The 18,086-nt window shown below is 42.3% G+C and overlaps 1 protein-coding gene across 2 annotated transcripts in view; it reads right to left on the bottom strand.

Moving 5' to 3' along the window:
* Window positions 1-638: 638 nt before the first annotated feature.
* LOC308294550 (ATP-dependent clpX-like chaperone, mitochondrial) overlaps window positions 639-18,086 on the bottom strand; it is a 46,481-nt gene continuing 29,033 nt past the window's right edge. Inside the window, exons 10-16 of one of the 2 annotated variants that reach the window (XM_080737282.1) lie at window positions 17,710-17,798; window positions 15,168-15,332; window positions 14,208-14,489; window positions 13,599-13,619; window positions 11,441-11,533; window positions 4,523-4,629; window positions 639-2,204 (exon numbers count right to left, since the gene is read on the bottom strand). In XM_080737282.1, coding sequence (XP_080593408.1) covers window positions 2,114-2,204; window positions 4,523-4,629; window positions 11,441-11,533; window positions 13,599-13,619; window positions 14,208-14,489; window positions 15,168-15,332; window positions 17,710-17,798 — 848 coding nt within the window. In that variant the 3' untranslated portion in view covers window positions 639-2,113. Of the gene's footprint in view, window positions 2,205-4,522; window positions 4,630-11,440; window positions 11,534-13,598; window positions 13,620-14,186; window positions 14,490-15,167; window positions 15,333-17,709; window positions 17,799-18,086 lie in introns of both variants that reach the window. The other variant, XM_080737281.1, reaches the window with a different exon arrangement.

The raw sequence follows: 18,086 nt of genomic DNA, 5'->3' as shown, positions 1-18,086 counted from the left end.
AGCAACCCCAACCAAATATATTTAGAAAAAACAACAAATAGACGATCTACAAGCTCTCAGAGTGCCGTGGCGTCTGCCATTGTCAGTGAACGTTGGCCTGTTATGCCCTGATGATGGCCAGAATGGTTGGTGTAGTTTAATGAAGATGTCTGAACCTTATCCGGATGTGCAGGTTGGCTCCATCTTTAAAAGGTGTGCACTGTTCAAGAAAGTATTTGATCATAATGTTTACACGGTACCAAAATCATACCCTGTGCACAGCGGCCATGTTGGAAATAAATCTGGAAATAAATTGGTTCCATTTGTACACTCAAGAGTTACAGACCTGTAAGGGTCCATTTGGAACCCGCTCAAGAAACCATCAGGGTCCCTGGACCACACTTTGAGACCTGCTGGCGTAGCAGAGTGTTTCAGTGAGCCAACATGCACAATATCATCAGCACCCTACTAGGGCGTTCACGAATAGTGATTTTTAGTATTCGAATTATTCAACCTCAAAGTATTGGAATAGTGGAATATTGGACAGGACTGGACAAACTGTCAAATATTAAGTAAGCAAGAGGCGAACATTGTGAAAATAGCAGATCTACATGCTCACAAAGCCTCGCGTTGCGAGGCGTTGTGAGCATGTAGATCTGCTATTTTCACAATATTTATCTGTGGAACCGAGTCACATTAAATGTAATACCTACAATTCCAAGTGCTTGTCAGGGTGGGGGTCCCCAGTTCAAATATGTTTATTTTGGGGGTCACGGCCTAAAAAGGTTTGAGAACCCCTGGTATAGAGCATTAACAAATTCATCCACCAGGGGCATTGACAACTCATTCTTATGACTACCTATCTAGCCAAGCTTTATCTTTTTTAAAGAGAAAACAATAAAATATAAAAAAAAGCGAATATTCGACTTTGGTGAACAACGTCGAATAGTGACTTTGATATTCGAATATTCAAATATTTGCTGAATGCCCAACACCCTACACAGAGCCTTCAGGAAGCAAAGAAGAGGACCCAATGTCTTTCCAACATGGCAGCTGTGCATAGAGACCCATTATGCTCCAATTATACAGTCATGTGATAACAAAACGTTTGTCATGTAATAATTTAAATCATAATTAAAACACCAAGAACATTGATGCTACATCACCTATGGAAACATTACCAATGAATGTCTACCAGGTGATAAATAACGTCCCGATCCCATAACGTCAAGCGCTAGTTCCACCAATCGCACGAGCGAAATACCGTCAGCTGCTATAGTGTCGACCAATCGCGCGATCCCATGATGTCGACCGCCAGCCCGACGGCCAATCGCGTGATCCCGTGTCGACTGGTAAGTACACAGGGAGAGAAAAACAATAGGCTACTTGTCTTACCAGTCCTTTTGAAGGTGACATAAGTTAGACATACATGTTGTTACATAATGTTTAATAGCTCTACAGTCTGATAGGAATCCTTCTGATTCTGTTAGTTAAAAGGTACAGTAAGTGCTAACGTTTATTTATTTTTTTGTTCTGTTTGTTTGTATGTTAAAGGGATATTTCACTTTGAAATGACAAAAGTTTTTTTTTTTTTTTTTTAAGTGAAATATCCCTTTAACTAATTTACTGCCCAAGCTATTAATCAATTTAAGATTTCATTTAAAACAATCCAAAATCAGATGGCCGATCCACAGGGCCTAAAGGTCTTTGCACACTGCAGCGTTTTTCGTTGGAGAGAGACAGAGGAGAGAGAGAGATAGAGTAAGGGACCGAGTGGTGCGCGAAACAGGCGGTAGTGTGCAAACGTGACTGACATAACGTGAGTTTTTTTTTCCCGGAGAAGTCGCACTGTGATTGGCCAGTCGTCACTTTGACTGGCAGTGATACCTCAGTGTTTTCCTGTTACTGAACAAACGCTCCGTAGCAACGATTTACTAACAGAACCCAGAGCTATTCAACACTTAACTTTAACGAGAAATAAGAACAAAACAGAAACAACGTACACGCTCGCGCCCTGTCAGAGTAAAACGTCATTATCTCTGAGATAAAAGATACAAATGTTAAACAATCTCCAAAAGATTGAAGGTATGACACGCTGGCTGCCGATTGGTTGTCTGCGGGGCTGTGGGAGGGGTCAGTTGTTGGCGGCGTCAGCTTGCTGAGGCCAGTGTTCTTCATCCAGACCGGAGTCTTCCTCCTCCTCTGAGGTCACCTTGGGAGGAGCCCTGGGGAACACCAACAAGTTAACGTCAGGTCACCAGACTTTCTCGGTGGAAAGCCTAGTATTAATTTACAACGAGCCGTTTGATCCGGTCTAGGAAACCACAAGCAGAACAATTGGCGTTGCTTTGTTTTGGTTCCCCCCAGTTTGTTTCCCCAATCCCTATTAAAATGCTCCAGTAGCCTAGTGTAGTCTTACCAGTCGCTAACAGTTGGACTAAAAGATGCATTTACCAAACAAGCTTTTCAAAAGCAAAACTACGCCGCATCAAGGGGTTTATTAGGTAGGCCCTAAAAGTATGTCCTTGAGCGCAGGGGAATATTTTGGGTTAAAACTGAATCCGGTTTGATAGTTCAGGCCAAAGTGTAGTCCTTTGAGTACTACAACATGACGTAAAGTGGTTTCCTCTAAGGACTACAACATGACGTAAAGTGGTTTCCTCTAAGGACTACAACATGACGTAAAGTGGTTTCCTCTAAGGACTACAACATGACGTAAAGTGGTTTCCTCTAAGGACTACAACATGACGTAAAGTGGTTTCCTCTAAGGACTACAACATGACGTAAAGTGGTTTCCTCTAAGGACTACAACATGACGTAAAGTGGTTTCCTCTAAGGACTACAACATGACGTAAAGTGGTTTCCTCTAAGGACTACAACATGACGTAAAGTGGTTTCCTCTAAGGACTACAACATGACGTAGAGTGGTTTCCTCAAAGGACTACAACATGACGTAAAGTGGTTTCCTCTAAGGACTACAACATGACGTAGAGTGGTTTCCTCTAAGGACTACAACATGACGTAAAGTGGTTTCCTCTAAGGACTACAACATGACGTAAAGTGGTTTCCTCTAAGGACTACAACATGACGTAAAGTGGTTTCCTCTAAGGACTACAACATGACGTAAAGTGGTTTCCTCTAAGGACTACAACATGACGTAAAGTGGTTTCCTCTAAGGACTACAACATGACGTAAAGTGGTTTCCTCTAAGGACTACAGCATGACGTAGAGTGGTTTCCTCTAAGGACTACAACATGACGTAAAGTGGTTTCCTCTAAGGACTACAACATGACGTAAAGTGGTTTCCTCTAAGGACTACAACATGACGTAAAGTGGTTTCCTCTAAGGACTACAACATGACGTAAAGTGGTTTCCTCTAAGGACTACAACATGACGTAAAGTGGTTTCCTCTAAGGACTACAACATGACGTAAAGTGGTTTCCTCTAAGGACTACAACATGACGTAAAGTGGTTTCCTCTAAGGACTACAACATGACGTAAAGTGGTTTCCTCTAAGGACTACAACATGACGTAAAGTGGTTTCCTCTAAGGACTACAACATGACGTAAAGTGGTTTCCTCTCCAGACCGGGTCAAATCCCAAAAAAGTGAAGGGATCCCAGACTACCAACAAGTAGGGCTGTCACTCAGGACTGAATACATTCTGAAATCCCACACATTTTTACCAATGAATTTCCAAAACTTTTCCAGAATATTTAACCCAAAGTCTAGGCCTATATCACAATCATTAACGAGTCCCTTACCCCCAGGTGCAATGCCTAAAGACAGGCTGTGTAGCTAAAATAAAACATGGAATGGTCCAGGTAAACACCTGCTCCCGCGGCCGCTGGTGAGCTAAGAATATCCATATACCATGATGCAACGCGGCCACAATGACGCTCTACAAGCTGGCAGAGCGGCACCGCTTATAGATCTGCTATTTTTGAATGGTTAAAGCAGAAAATATTGGTCAAAGTAATACCGCATTCCGGTCCTTTAAAGCAGGGGTTTTCAAAGTGGGTGACGGGGCACCCTGGGGTGCCGTGACAGCAGTCCAGGGGTGTCGCAAGATTATTTGATAATATTTGTAATTTATTTGGACACTTGAAAAAATATTATATAGCATAATTTTAAACTTGGAAGTAACTAACCAGTTCCAACCAAAATGGCTGTTATCTCAATGTTTTCCAATCACTAAAATATCGTCACTGTAGGGCAGAAACCTTGTATCTCCAAGTTTCAAATGTGTACGCCTTTTGCCCTGCTTCATCATACAAGACCGTCGCACAAAAACAGACGATCTACAAGCCGATCTACAAGAACGGCTTGTTTTCACTAGTTTAGTACATTTTATAGATGATAAATACAAAAAGAACGGTTTTGGACATACAAGGTTTCCACCCGACAACGACGATATGCTATAAATATAAGGTGCTGGGAGTGAAAATTATAATGTAGGGGTGCCTCGGATTAAAACAATATTTATGGGATGACCTGAGACAAAACAGTTTGGGAACCCCTGGTTTAAGGGTGTATTTACTCACCTGATATAAGTAGGCTCTGCTGACCCCTGGACAACGTCTTTGTTGAGCTCTACAGCCATGATGTCAGAGTGAGGAACCTCAAACATGGGCTCCAGCAACAGCTTCTCCTGCAAAGAAAGAAAGAAAGAAAGAAAGAAAAGACTTATGAATCAATGAACTTCAATGCTCAGCCTAGGGACCCCCAGGGGTCCTTGAGGGAGTTCCAGGGGGTCCCCAGATAAATGATGGATAGTTAGTGTACAAATGGACCCTTATGTGGCTGTATTCGTACACTCTCAGAGTTATGGCTGGTGATGACACCACGACTCCCAGCATGCGTCACGGTGTGTCAGCGTTTGTAGCGACTCCGTCAGTTACCCTGCTAACAACCTAATTTTAAGCATTTTTAGCTTGTTTTAAAGCATATGTTTTAGTGTCACGTATATTTTAACTCTCTGACACACTTATAGTGACATGTTTTAATCATCGGTCACTTTGATCGCCTGCTATCTGCATTCAAACGGCGGCTACACCGCTGTCTTCTACCTGGAGGTAACCAGTGGACGACCGGTGTCGGCGTCCGGGACTCAGTAAACGCCCGCGGTGGGCTCTTGTGTTATCATGACACTCACCGTTACGCAGGGCTGTGAAAGCTGTCTCCGTCAGGAACGGAGGATAAAAGAGCTGGAAGTCCGTATCACACTCCTACATCAGATCCGAGCAGACGAGGAGCTGTTGGATAGCCTGGCTGCTACAGCTACAGACCTCGTCTCTGCTATCCGGGAAGACACCGAGGAGCCTCGGGTCAAGGAGCCACTCATCGGTGGAATCTTCACGGAGGAGGGATTCCCGGCGCTTGGTACAAACCCCAAGCGACCCGGTACCTGTGGTGCTGCAGAGTCAAATCCATGGATTACAGTTCGTCCGTCCGCCGGACGAAAGCGCCATAGAAGAGCTGCCTCCCCGCCTATTCCTCTGGGAAACAGCTTTGAGCTGCTGGGTACACTCGTGGAAGAGTGTCTGTCCACCCCCAGGGCAAAGAGGGTCAGGGCTAAGACCTGGGGTAGTGCCATGGCGCCACCTGCACTGCATGGAGATGTTGGGGATGTTGACCACTCGCCACACAGCGAGGCGGTAGTCCCTGACCGCCGCGGACGCACAGGTGTTGCTGGAGATGTTGGGGATGTTGACCCCTCGCCACACAGCGAGGTGGTAGTCCCTGACCGCCGCGGACGAACGGTAGCTCGCGCTGGAGACGTTATCCCCTCGCCACATGACAGGGTGGTAGTCTCCAATTACGCACGAGCACGACCTGGTGGGCGCCCGGTAGGATCCCGTCCTCTGTACGCACGATCCTCTCCGTCTCCATCTCCTCCACCTCCCACAGTTTTAATTATTGGCGACTCCTTGGTCAGATATATCCATATTCCAAACGCCATAAAGTTCTGTTATCCAGGTGCAAATACACAATCTATCCTTGACCGACTCCCATTGATCCTAGCCTCCATCCCACCCACTATAAAACAACTTGTCCTGAACGTAGGAGTAAATGACCGACAGTCTGTGAAATCGAGGGAAAACTTTAAAAACATCCTCGATCTTCTCCTTGGCTGTGGTAAACAAATCTTCATCTCGGGTCCAATCCCACAGCTGCGCGGGGGGGAGGTGCACTTCAGCCGGCTGCTGGACATGCATTACTGGCTGCAATCTGTTTGTTCCTCCTGCGGTATATTCTATATTCACAACTTCCACTTGTTTTGGGCACGTCCAGATTTTTACTCCCGTGATGGTCTGCATCCGAGTGTGCAAGGCAATAATTCACTATCATTTCATATGCAGCGCGTACTGTACACAAACGCTGCCTGACTGTTGGTCCCACACAAAACTTCGTCCGGCCAAAACAAGGCCATCTCCGGTCACTCTGTGGTTAGTTCCACCAAAGTTTCCCGTACCTGCCTTGCAGCTGCCCCCTGGTGGCCGGATGGACAAACTGTTCAACACATACCTGTCTTTATAACTGCTAGAGTTCATAAACAATGTTTAAAGCGTCATGTATGCATCTCAAATTTAACCACTGTCCCCTTGCAATCAAAATCTATCCCAGCCTCTGCATTAACTCCCCATGTTTTTAAGAATAGAAAAGGCCTGGGTTTAATTCATCTAAATATTCGAAGTATTTTGGTTAAGGAAAGACTGGATCATTTAAAGATCCTGGTATCTCAAACAAACCCTGATATATTGGTTTTGAGTGAAACATGGCTAAAGAAAGGTGTTCCTGATTCTGAAATATCCTTAGATGGTTTTAATTTATTTAGAATAGACAGAAATGCTAGAGCTGGCGGAGTAGCCATTTATGTTAAATCAGGTTTTTCAGTCACTGTTTTAAAAGCTATTTCGATGAAAAAATATTTTGAATTTATTGCTTTATCGGTTAACCTGGGGCCAAATAATGCTATTACTGTGATTGGGGTTTATAGACCTCCCTCTGCTGACTCTGGAGCTATCGATAAATTGGCAGAACTCATTTCTAAATACAGTAGCTCTGAAATTTTAGCTTTTGGAGATTTTAATTGTAACTGGGTATCAAATGCTTCTGACTACTTGAAGGAAGTATGTGGTAATTTAAACTTAGTCCAACTAATTACTGAACCTACCAGACCTAATCCAAGAGATATGTCACGTTCAACTTTGATAGATTTAATCTTGTCAAATAGGGATGACAAAATTATTGCCTCTGGTGTTTTTGCTCTGGGAGCAAGCGACCATTGTCCTATAGCCTGTATCAGAGATACTCGGATAAAGATGTCCCACCCAGAAGTTATTATAAGGAGAAATTTAAAACATTTTAGTGAGGTGGCCTTTTTAGCCGACCTCTCAAATAGTAACATCTATAACACTTTAGAAATCATGGACGTAAATCAAGCCTTGGATCATTTTATACAATCTTTTAACGAAATAGTAAACGTGCATGCCCCCTTTAAAAAACAAAGAATAAAAGCTAGATCTAGTCCTTGGTTTACTACCGAGCTGTCATCTATGGTCCAATTAAAAAACAAGGCCTGGGCCTTAGCTAAAAAATCTGGAGAGCCCTCTCATTGGATTGCTTTTAGGCAGCTGAGAAACTCATTCACATCAGCAGTAAGAAAAGCTAAATCTAATTACTATCTGGATGCTATACTTAGCTGTGAGTCAAACCCAGCTAAATTCTGGAAGACCGTAAATTCAGTCAGACATAAAAAAACGACCTCACTACCTGCGCATGTAAACGTTGGTCAGTGTGTAGTTTCTGATCAAAATAATATTTGTACAGTTTTTAATGACCATTTTGCTGTGGCAGGTCATCTCTTTGAAAATGAGGACATGGCACATGGTATGTCCGGAAACACACGTGTTGACGTTGAAAGGTATGTCTCTTATTCTGAGAGGCACAACTCTAAATTTTCCCTGGAACTTTTTACTCAAAATGATGTTTTTAGTGCCTTGCTCTCCATTGATCCTAAAAAATCAACAGGGGAGGATTGCTTGGACCCATTTTTTCTTAGACTAGCAGCTCCTTTAATCTGTGAGCAGATAACACATATGTTTAATCTCTCCGTGTCACAATGCATAGTTCCAGATGTATGGAAAATGGCACATATTGCACCTCTACATAAAGGAGGAGATGCAAATGATTTAAATAACTATCGACCAATCTCCAAGCTGTCCTGCCTAGGGAAAACTCTGGAGTCCTTGGTGAATAATCAGCTAAAAATATTTTTATCTACTTATTCTATTTTAACCCCACTTCAGTCTGGCTTCAGAGCCAAGCATAGTACAGTCACAGCCACTACCTTAATTGTTAATGACATTGTATCTGCTGTAGGTGATGGAAAACACTGTGCTGCATTATTTATAGATGTATCAAAGGCTTTTGATACAGTTGATTATACATTGCTCTTAAATATTTTGCACAGAACTGGGTTTGATGATGATACTTGCAGTTGGTTCCAGAGCTACCTTACTGGGAGATCTCAGTGTGTGAAGGCTGGGAGAGCCCAGTCAGGGTTTTTACCCATTTCCAAAGGTGTCCCGCAAGGATCGATCCTGGGCCCTGTTTTATTTACTTTATATATTAATAATATTGCTCTGTCTCTTAATAGATGCCAAGCTCATTTCTATGCTGATGACACCATCATTTATTGTATTGCTGACTCGGCCCAGCTCGCAAATGAGAACCTGCAGCTTTCATTTAATACACTTCAGGATTCACTTAGAAAGCTGAAGCTTGTCCTAAATGCAGGTAAAACAAAATGCATGATATTCTCTAGAGCCAAGGAGACTGATTTAAATAGTTTACGTATTACCACCTCAAATGGTTGCATTATAGATAGGGTTGCTGAATACAAGTACCTTGGAATATGGCTTGATGACAAATTTACTTTTAAATACCACATAGACAATCTTGCCTGTAAACTTAGACAAAAGATAGGATTCTTCTATAGGAATAGAGCCAGTTTTCCAATGGCATGTAGGAAAAGGGTTATTGAAGCAGTATTTCTCTCTGTGTTGGACTATGGAGATGTCATATATGGAAAGGCTTCTCCTTCTGTCCTCAAGCCCCTTGACACAGTCTATCATTCTGCTCTGCGTTTTGTATCCGGTGAACATTACAGGACTCATCATTGCACCCTGTACGATAGAGTAGGTTGGCCTTCTTTGGTCAACAGGCGAAATAAACATTGGTATCTGTTTATTTTCAAGGCAATTGATGGTACCTTACCATTGTATCTTAAGTCGATGCTGGAATGGAATCCTGTGACGTATAGGACACGCTCCAGTGACTGGCTCACACTAAAGGTCCCCAAAGTAAAAACTGAACTAGGGAAGATAGCCTTTTGCTTTAATGCCCCAACCACCTGGAATGAACTACAGCTTACATTCAAGATAGGTTCTCCTATAACATATGGTCATTTTAAATCCTTGATTGCAGATCTTCCTGCAAATGTCTGCAATTGTTTTTAAACTTGTTTTGTAAATGTTCTGTAAATGTTTTGTGAATATTGCTTGTACTTTGATGTATCTCGATGACACTGCAAATGAGGGCAACCTCAATGTTTCTCGAGTATAAATAAAGGTTTGAATGAATGAATGGTTGTCCGTGGTCTAAATAATGCAGGGGTTCTCAAGGGGACCCCGAAGCTATTTTCAAAAACAAAAATCTTGACATTCTTTGAAATTGAATATTTGAATATTTTTGAAAATGTTAACACCACAAATCTTGTATGGGTCCTTGGCACATACATGTATTCAGATGGGGGTCCACGGCCAAATACACAGTCATGTAATGTAGGGGTCCTTGACACGAAAAGGTTTGAGAACCACTGAATAGGTTCATTGCTCCAAACTTTGACTAGTGCCCAGTGACCTCTTGTGGCCAAATGCAGGACTGCCGTCAAATGAGGCAGAAGTGCATCAAATGCCACAATAACTAAAATATGATTTAGCTCCAGAATACAGTAGTTACTGAACTGTTCCCGTTATAGAGGATACAAAGTATACGGTAGGTTAGTGATTTTGTTGTGAAATGTTCCCATTATAAAGAATACAAGGCAGATGGGACATCTGTTTTACATATACCCACATCGTATACATTTCAATAAACCAAGTCTTTCATCACAGTCAAAATAAACAATGTCTTAATTGAAACAAATGATATATAATAATGTAATTCACAGAGTATTTAAATATTTATAAGAAAAAAAGTTTGTTAAAGTAACATTTCTTCTCTATACCTCATAATAATGGATTCTTTAGATATATAGATAGATAGATAGATTAGATATATTTAGATTAGATATATTTTTAAACTGGATCACATTTGAACATTGCATGATCTCCACCCTCGTAGTAGTTTTACTCCACATACAGAGATACAGAATGATTTTAATGTTGTTCGAGCTTATGCAGTTTTTAACTTTAATTTCCCCCTTAAATTGTATCCTCCCTCTCTATCAGAGATATTTCCAGGGAGTTGATTAATCCTTGCTTTATCCACGAGTTTCCAACGCCCCCGTAGACGTTGTACCGAGCTTCCGGCGCCGCAGCCGAGAGTGATTTACAACAGGCTGCATCTGCGACGCGACGTGAGCTTGTATGTCTGCTGTTAAACTGGAAGTGTGGTCCAAACAGGTCCAAATAATCTCCAGTAAACTCCCGCGGAAACAGGTGGATACATAATAAGGGCAGTTTTATATTCTATGATATCCATACATTTTAAAAGATTAAAATGTAAGAATAATATATTGGTATGATCTCTATATCCAGCTTTATGAATAACCCTTATAGCTCTTTTTTGAAGTATATATATTGCTTGATAGTTATTCTTGATCCGCTGGTGGGGGTGAACCCTCTAGCCATTACGTTATGCTACAGTATTAAAAAAATAGCAGATATATAAGTTCACAGCGATCTTGTGGATCTGCTTTTTTTTTTAATCGTGATTTTCTTTGCACATCTTTGAAAATATCTTTTTAAAAGCAAACATTTGTAACTCAAATATTTGCTTCCCTGGAACGAAATATGTTGTTACCTGGAGCAACATATTTTGATAGATCTGTCATAACATGTTACACAGTATTCTGTGACCATGATAGATCTGTCATAACAACATGTTACACAGTATTGTGTTACCATGATAGATCTGTCATAACAACATGTTACACAGTATTCTGTTACCATGATAGATATGTCATAACAACATGTTACACAGTATTGTGTTACCATGATAGATCTCTCATAACAACATGTTACACAGTATTCTGTTACCATGATAGATATGTCATAACAACATGTTACACAGTATTGTGTTACCATGATAGATCTGTCATAACAACATGTTACACAGTATTCTGTGACCATGATAGATCTGTCATAACAACATGTTACACAGTATTGTGTTACCATGATAGATCGGAGTCCTCTGGCTCCAGTCTTCCTCTCCAGTGCCAGCCTGGCGATGGCTCTCAGGGCGTCTGGAGTCACGCTGAGTTCACACTGAAACGACAACACATTTAATCTGAGTTCACACTGAAACGACAACACATTTAATCTGAGTTCACACTGAAACGACAACACGTTTAATCTGAGTTCACACTGAAACGACAACACGTTTAATCTGAGTTCACACTGAAACGACAACACATTTAATCTGAGTTCACACTGAAACGACAACACATTTAATCTGAGTTCACACTGAAACGACAACACATTTAATCTGAGTTCACACTGAAACGACAACACATTTAATCTGAGTTCACACTGAAACGACAACACATTTAATCTGAGTTCACACTGAAACGACAACACATTTAATCTGAGTTCACACTGAAACGACAACACATTTAATCTGAGTTCACACTGAAACGACAACACATTTAATCCGAGTTCACACTGAAACGACAACACATTTAATCTGAGTTCACACTGAAACGACACCACATTTAATCTGAGTTCACACTGAAACGACACCACATTTAATCTGAGTTCACACTGAAACGACACCACATTTAATCTGAGTTCACACTGAAACGACACCACATTTAATCTGAGTTCACACTGAAACGACACCACATTTAATCTGAGTTCACACTGAAACGACACCACATTTAATCTGAGTTCACACTGAAACGACACCACATTTAATCTGAGTTCACACTGAAACGACACCACATTTAATCTGAGTTCACACTGAAACGACACCACATTTAATCTGAGTTCACACTGAAACTACACCACATTTAATCTGAGTTCACACTGAAACGACAACACATTTAATCTGAGTTCACACTGAAACACATTTAATCTGAGTTCACACTGAAACGACAACACATTTAATCTGAGTTCACACTGAAACACATTTAATCTGAGTTCACACTGAAACGACAACACATTTAATCTGAGTTCACACTGAAACACATTTAATCTGAGTTCACACTGAAACGACAACACATTTAATCTGAGTTCACACTGAAACGACAACACATTTAATCTGAGTTCACACTGAAACGACAACACATTTAATCTGAGTTCACACTGAAACGACAACACATTTAATCTGAGTTCACACTGAAACGACAACACATTTAATCTGAGTTCACACTGAAACGACAACACATTTAATCTGAGTTCACACTGAAACGACACCACATTTAATCTGAGTTCACACTGAAACGACAACACATTTAATCTGAGTTCACACTGAAACGACAACACATTTAATCTGAGTTCACACTGAAACGACAACACATTTAATCTGAGTTCACACTGAAACGACACCACATTTAATCTGAGTTCACACTGAAACGACAACACATTTAATCTGAGTTCACACTGAAACACATTTAATCTGTATTAAATGTTCCCTAGGATTGAACTGCAGTTTAATGGAACTGCACTGGAGTTATAGGGCTGTTAACAGTTTAATGGAACTGCATTGTGGATGACACTGTCATGGACGAGGACAATCCTGGTGGTCCCTCTAATTCTTTAAATCCTCATGCATCTTTATGGGTCAATTCCTAGCCTCAGCAAAGTCCATAACTTCACAATCAAAGACAAATTCTGACATTGTAATACCAAGAAAAGACAACATTACCTACTTGGGTTGCATCTTAGAGGCTAATCCTTCCAGAGAAAAAATGACTACTAAGGTAATCAAATCAACCAACAAACTCAAACTCGTTTGTTACAGTGGATCATCCCGCCGGTTGGAAAATATACATTGGAGACTCTAACAGTAACACTCATTGATCCCCACTTTGACAATGAGTCCACGTATGGTACGCAACAAAGGCCCTGCAAACAAGACTCCAAACAGCCCAAAACAAACGAATTAGACAAACTGCTTAACCTTCCATCTCTGCCCGCTGAACACTTCCTAAGCGTGGTACGGCTCACGGTGGCTGACAGAGCACAGCATGCTGCTAAAATGTGGAACGCCCTACCGAAGGCCTTAAAACAATGTAAAAATATCTACCTTCCTTTAAAACAGCACTGAAAAGTGCCATACTCAACAAGTATGGCACTGTGATGTACTGTGATGGTACTGTGATGTCATTACCTTATCCATGCTGAACAGGGCCTGGTACTGTGATGTCATTACCTTATCCATGCTGAACAGAGCCTGGTACTGTGATGTCATTACCTTATCCATGCTGAACAGGGCCTGGTACTGTGATGTCATTACCTTATCCATGCTGAACAGAGCCTGGTACTGTGATGTCATTACCTTATCCATGCTGAACAGGGCCTGGTACTGTGATGTCATTACCTTATCCATGCTGAACAGGGCCTGGTACTGTGATGTCATTACCTTATCCATGCTGAACAGGGCCTGGTACTGTGATGTCATTACCTTATCCATGCTGAACAGAGCCTGGTACTGTGATGTCATTACCTTATCCATGCTGAACAGGGCCTGGTACTGTGATGTCATTACCTTATCCATGCTGAACAGGGCCTGGTACTGTGATGTCATTACCTTATCCATGCTGAACAGGGCCTGGTACTGTGATGTCATTACCTTATCCATGCTGAACAGGGCCTGGTACTGTGATGTCATTAGCTTATCCATGCTGAACAGGGCCTGGTACTGTGATGTCATTACCTTATCCATGCTGAACAGAGCCTGGTATTGTGATGTCATTACCTTATCCATACTGAACAGAGCCTGGTACTGGGGCACCACGGCGTTGCGTGGCTCGGTGAGGATTCGAACCAGCGTGTCCTGGTCCAGGCTGTGCAGAGGGACCACCACAGGCAGGCGGCCAACGAACTCAGGGATCATCCCGAACTCGATGAGGTCCCGGGCCTCCACCAGACGCAGCAGGCGGTCCTTCTCCTCGCTCTCCGCCACCGCGTCCGCCTCCGGACCCCCGCTGTGGGCCAGGTCGGCTGCCGCCGCCGCACGACGCCCCACGCCCAGGTTGGAGGGGGTTCCGAAACCCAGGTACTGTAGAGGTACACAGTAAGATACCGGTTACGTTCCACTTGGTTAGCAGTGATAATTTTGTATCACTCCTACCTTTAATCTGAGGCACCCCTACATTATAATTTTCACTCCCAGCACTTATATTTATAGCATATCGTCGTTGTCGGGTGGAAACCTTGTATGTCCAAAACCGTTCGTTTTGTATTTATCATCTATAAAATGTACTAAACTAGGGAAAACAGCAGATCTACAAGCACACCAGTTTTGTGCGACAGTCTTGTACAGTATGATGAAGCAGGGCTTTGCTTTACCAAAATACGTACACATTTGAAACTTGGAGATACGAGGTTTCTGCCCGACAGTGACGATATTTTAGTGATTATGTTGTGAGGAAAACGTTGAGATAACAGCCATTTTGGTTAGAACTGACGGAAAATAACTTTGTACTTCAAGTTTAAAATGATACTAAATATTTTTTCAAGTGTCCAAATGGATTCCAAATATTATCAAATGATCTCGCGGCACCCCAGGGTGCCTCGTTCAGGGTCCCCCCCCTGAACCCCTGATGTAGGCTGTAACTCCTACCTTCTATACAGTAGATACTCTAGGCTGTTAGTCCTACCTTCTATACAGTAGATACTGAGGTAGGCTGTAACTCCTACCTTCTATAGAGTAGATACTGTAGGTTTTAACTCCTACCTTCTCGTTCTTCCTCCTACTGATGATCCTGTCCAGACCGTTGAAGGCTCCTGACGCTACAAACAGGATGTTGGTGGTGTCCACCTGAACCGTCTCCCCTCGCAACTTCCTGCTGTTCTTCTCTGGAACGTTGACGATGGTTCCCTCCAGGAGCTTCAACAGACCCTGAACAAAACAAAACAAAACAACAATGCCATCCCAGTTAATTAATTTACCACGTGACCAAATCGATCCTAGTGTCCTGATTCTGTAGCCAACATTTGGCCAAAGGTACCAGAGCTGTAAGCTCAAAGCGTGTGGCGTTGTGATGCTCTGAGAGCTTGTAGATTGACTTTATTTGGAGGAGATATTTAGTGCAGCCGTTTATAAATAAATGGTAAATGGTAACACACATACACAGCAGAGATTCCGTTAGCCGGTATTTACCGGCCATTGACCGGTTAAATGTTTAATTGGCCGGTAATTATAAAGTCCACCGGCCACCGTGGCCGGCTGGGAAAATGCCTCTTAGGCTATTTTATCATTTAATCTTATTATTCACATAATTATTTGTCTAAAGTAGTAAAGCTACAACCATTAAAACCTATCATAATTTTAAATTTGTATCATGTTCTGTGAGTCTGTCTGACGACAGCGGAGCTCATCGCCACTGCTGCTGCTGCTGCTTCATGCTGCGCTGTTAGAGGTGGGACTTTCGCGAACGAATCGAGTCTTTTGAACAGCTCTTTGAAATGAACGGTTCACAGTAGGGAGCCGTTCCTGAACATTGGTGGGAAAAGTACGCCAGTCTTTTGAACGGCTCTTTGAAAGGAACGGATCCCAGAGATCCGACTCACTTCAAATAGCCATAAATCCCATCTCTATGTTACGCGCATTGGAAATATCAGAGCTTCAAGCTCACAACAAGTCGAAACGCGCAGCGCTGTGAGCTTGTATGTCTGCTATTTTAGACACGCACACGGCCTTACGCAGAAGCACACATCACGTTTCACAGCTGACAGTTCCAGCACCTTGTAACAATCAGCGCTATACAGCGTGGTTTTAGTGTTATAATCAGAACAGAACTGGGGTTCTAGACCAAGCTGGACCCAGAGTAGACGATAATGAAAAAGGGACTCGAACTCTGTGGAATCGTGGATATTATACAAGCACACACATGACTTTCTGATCGCATGGATGTGATCCCATCGTGGTCAAAGCAACAGAGGCAAGTCAAGTTAGTAACCTTCCTTGCGCCAACATAACATTAACAAAACAAAACAAATGTTGTGTGTTTGCATATTAAGGTTTAATGAGACGTGAAGCCAAAATCATATACAATTAACGTATTAATTTGTAGGCCACGTACTGTGTGGCAGGGCGCGCAAACGGTTCGCTTGTGTTGCGTGCCCACTTTAACCTATTCACTTCTTTATACTACTACATAAGTAGATAGTTAGGATATTATTTTGTTAACTCAGGAACAGATTGCAATTGCATCTGTGATAAAGAGGAATTAAGGAAGCCCAGCGCTAACATAAAATGGTGTAATTATCAGTTGGGTGCACCATGCACACGCACATACAGTATCTCATCTGCAAACACGTATGTGACGACGTTCATTATAATATGGCCGATAAATTAATTGATTGGCCGGTAAAATATAATCCTGCCGGCCAAGGTGGCCGGCCCCAAAAATGCCTAGCGGAAACCCTGATACACAGGGCAGTGGCTCAGGGGTAGAGGGAACCAGAAGGTTCCCAGTTCGATCCCAGGCTCCTCCAGAGTTAGTGTGGAAGAGTCCTTAAACAAGACTCTGAACCCCTAACTGCTCCTGAAGAGCAGGTTGGTGCCAAGCATGGTTTCCTCTGCCATCGTAAAACACTCTGGATAATAAGCAATATATAAATGCAACATTTAGCATTTACACATTCATACACCGATGGCAGAGGAAACCATGCAAGGCACCAACCTGCTCATCAGGAACAACTAGGGGTTCAGAGTACAGCGATTTTTGGTGCCGATACTGATTACCGATCAACTGGAATCAGTATCTGCCGATATTCCCGATTACAGCGTCAAATCCATAAATTCTTCTATTTATTGTGTTACTGTAGCAGCATTTATATATTTTATAGTTGAAGCTGAGGTTACATTCAGTCCCACAGATAAAATATTGTGAAAATAGCTGATCTAGCTGGTAGATCGGCAATGCCGATACCGATCAAAGCCGATAGAGGCATTATCGGCCGATCGCGATCACTCACCGATCAATCGGCACATCTCTAGTTCAGAGTCTTGCTCAAGGACTCTTGGACACCAACTCTGGGTGAAGCCCGGGATCGAACTGGGAACCTTCTGGTTCCCAAGTGGTCGCTCTACCCCTGAGCCACTGCCACCCCTTTATCCTTGCAGTCCCCCATTCCACACACACACACACACACACACACACACACACACACACACACACACACACACACACACACACACACACACACACACACACACACACACACACACACACACACACACACACACACACACACACACACAGTAGACTGACCTGCTGGACCCCCTCTCCTCCTACGTCTCTCAGCTGATGGATTCCTGGAACGCTGCCGATCTTATCCACCTCATCCAGGAACACTATGCCTGTAAATTAATATTAAATATATTATAAACACTATGCCTTTATGTGAATATACAATATATTATAAACACTATGCCTGTATGTGAATATAAATACATTACACAAAAACACTATGCTGTACATGAATATAAATACATTATAAACATAAACATGATGCTCGTGTGATTCCATTACTGCTCCAAACATGCACAAATCTAAAAGATAAGGTGCTTCCCTTCTACAAGTGAACAAGTGTTCTCTATCTATTCAGAAACTCCTCTGGATGTGTCAGTCCATATTTTTCAATAAAG

Source organism: Nannobrachium achirus (genome assembly GCF_963921795.1).
Source record: "Nannobrachium achirus genome assembly, chromosome: 11".
Taxonomy (NCBI): Eukaryota; Metazoa; Chordata; class Actinopteri; order Myctophiformes; family Myctophidae; genus Nannobrachium; species Nannobrachium achirus.
The sequence above is the reverse complement of the archived record's forward strand: the minus strand, read 5'-3'. Positions and strand labels throughout refer to the sequence as shown.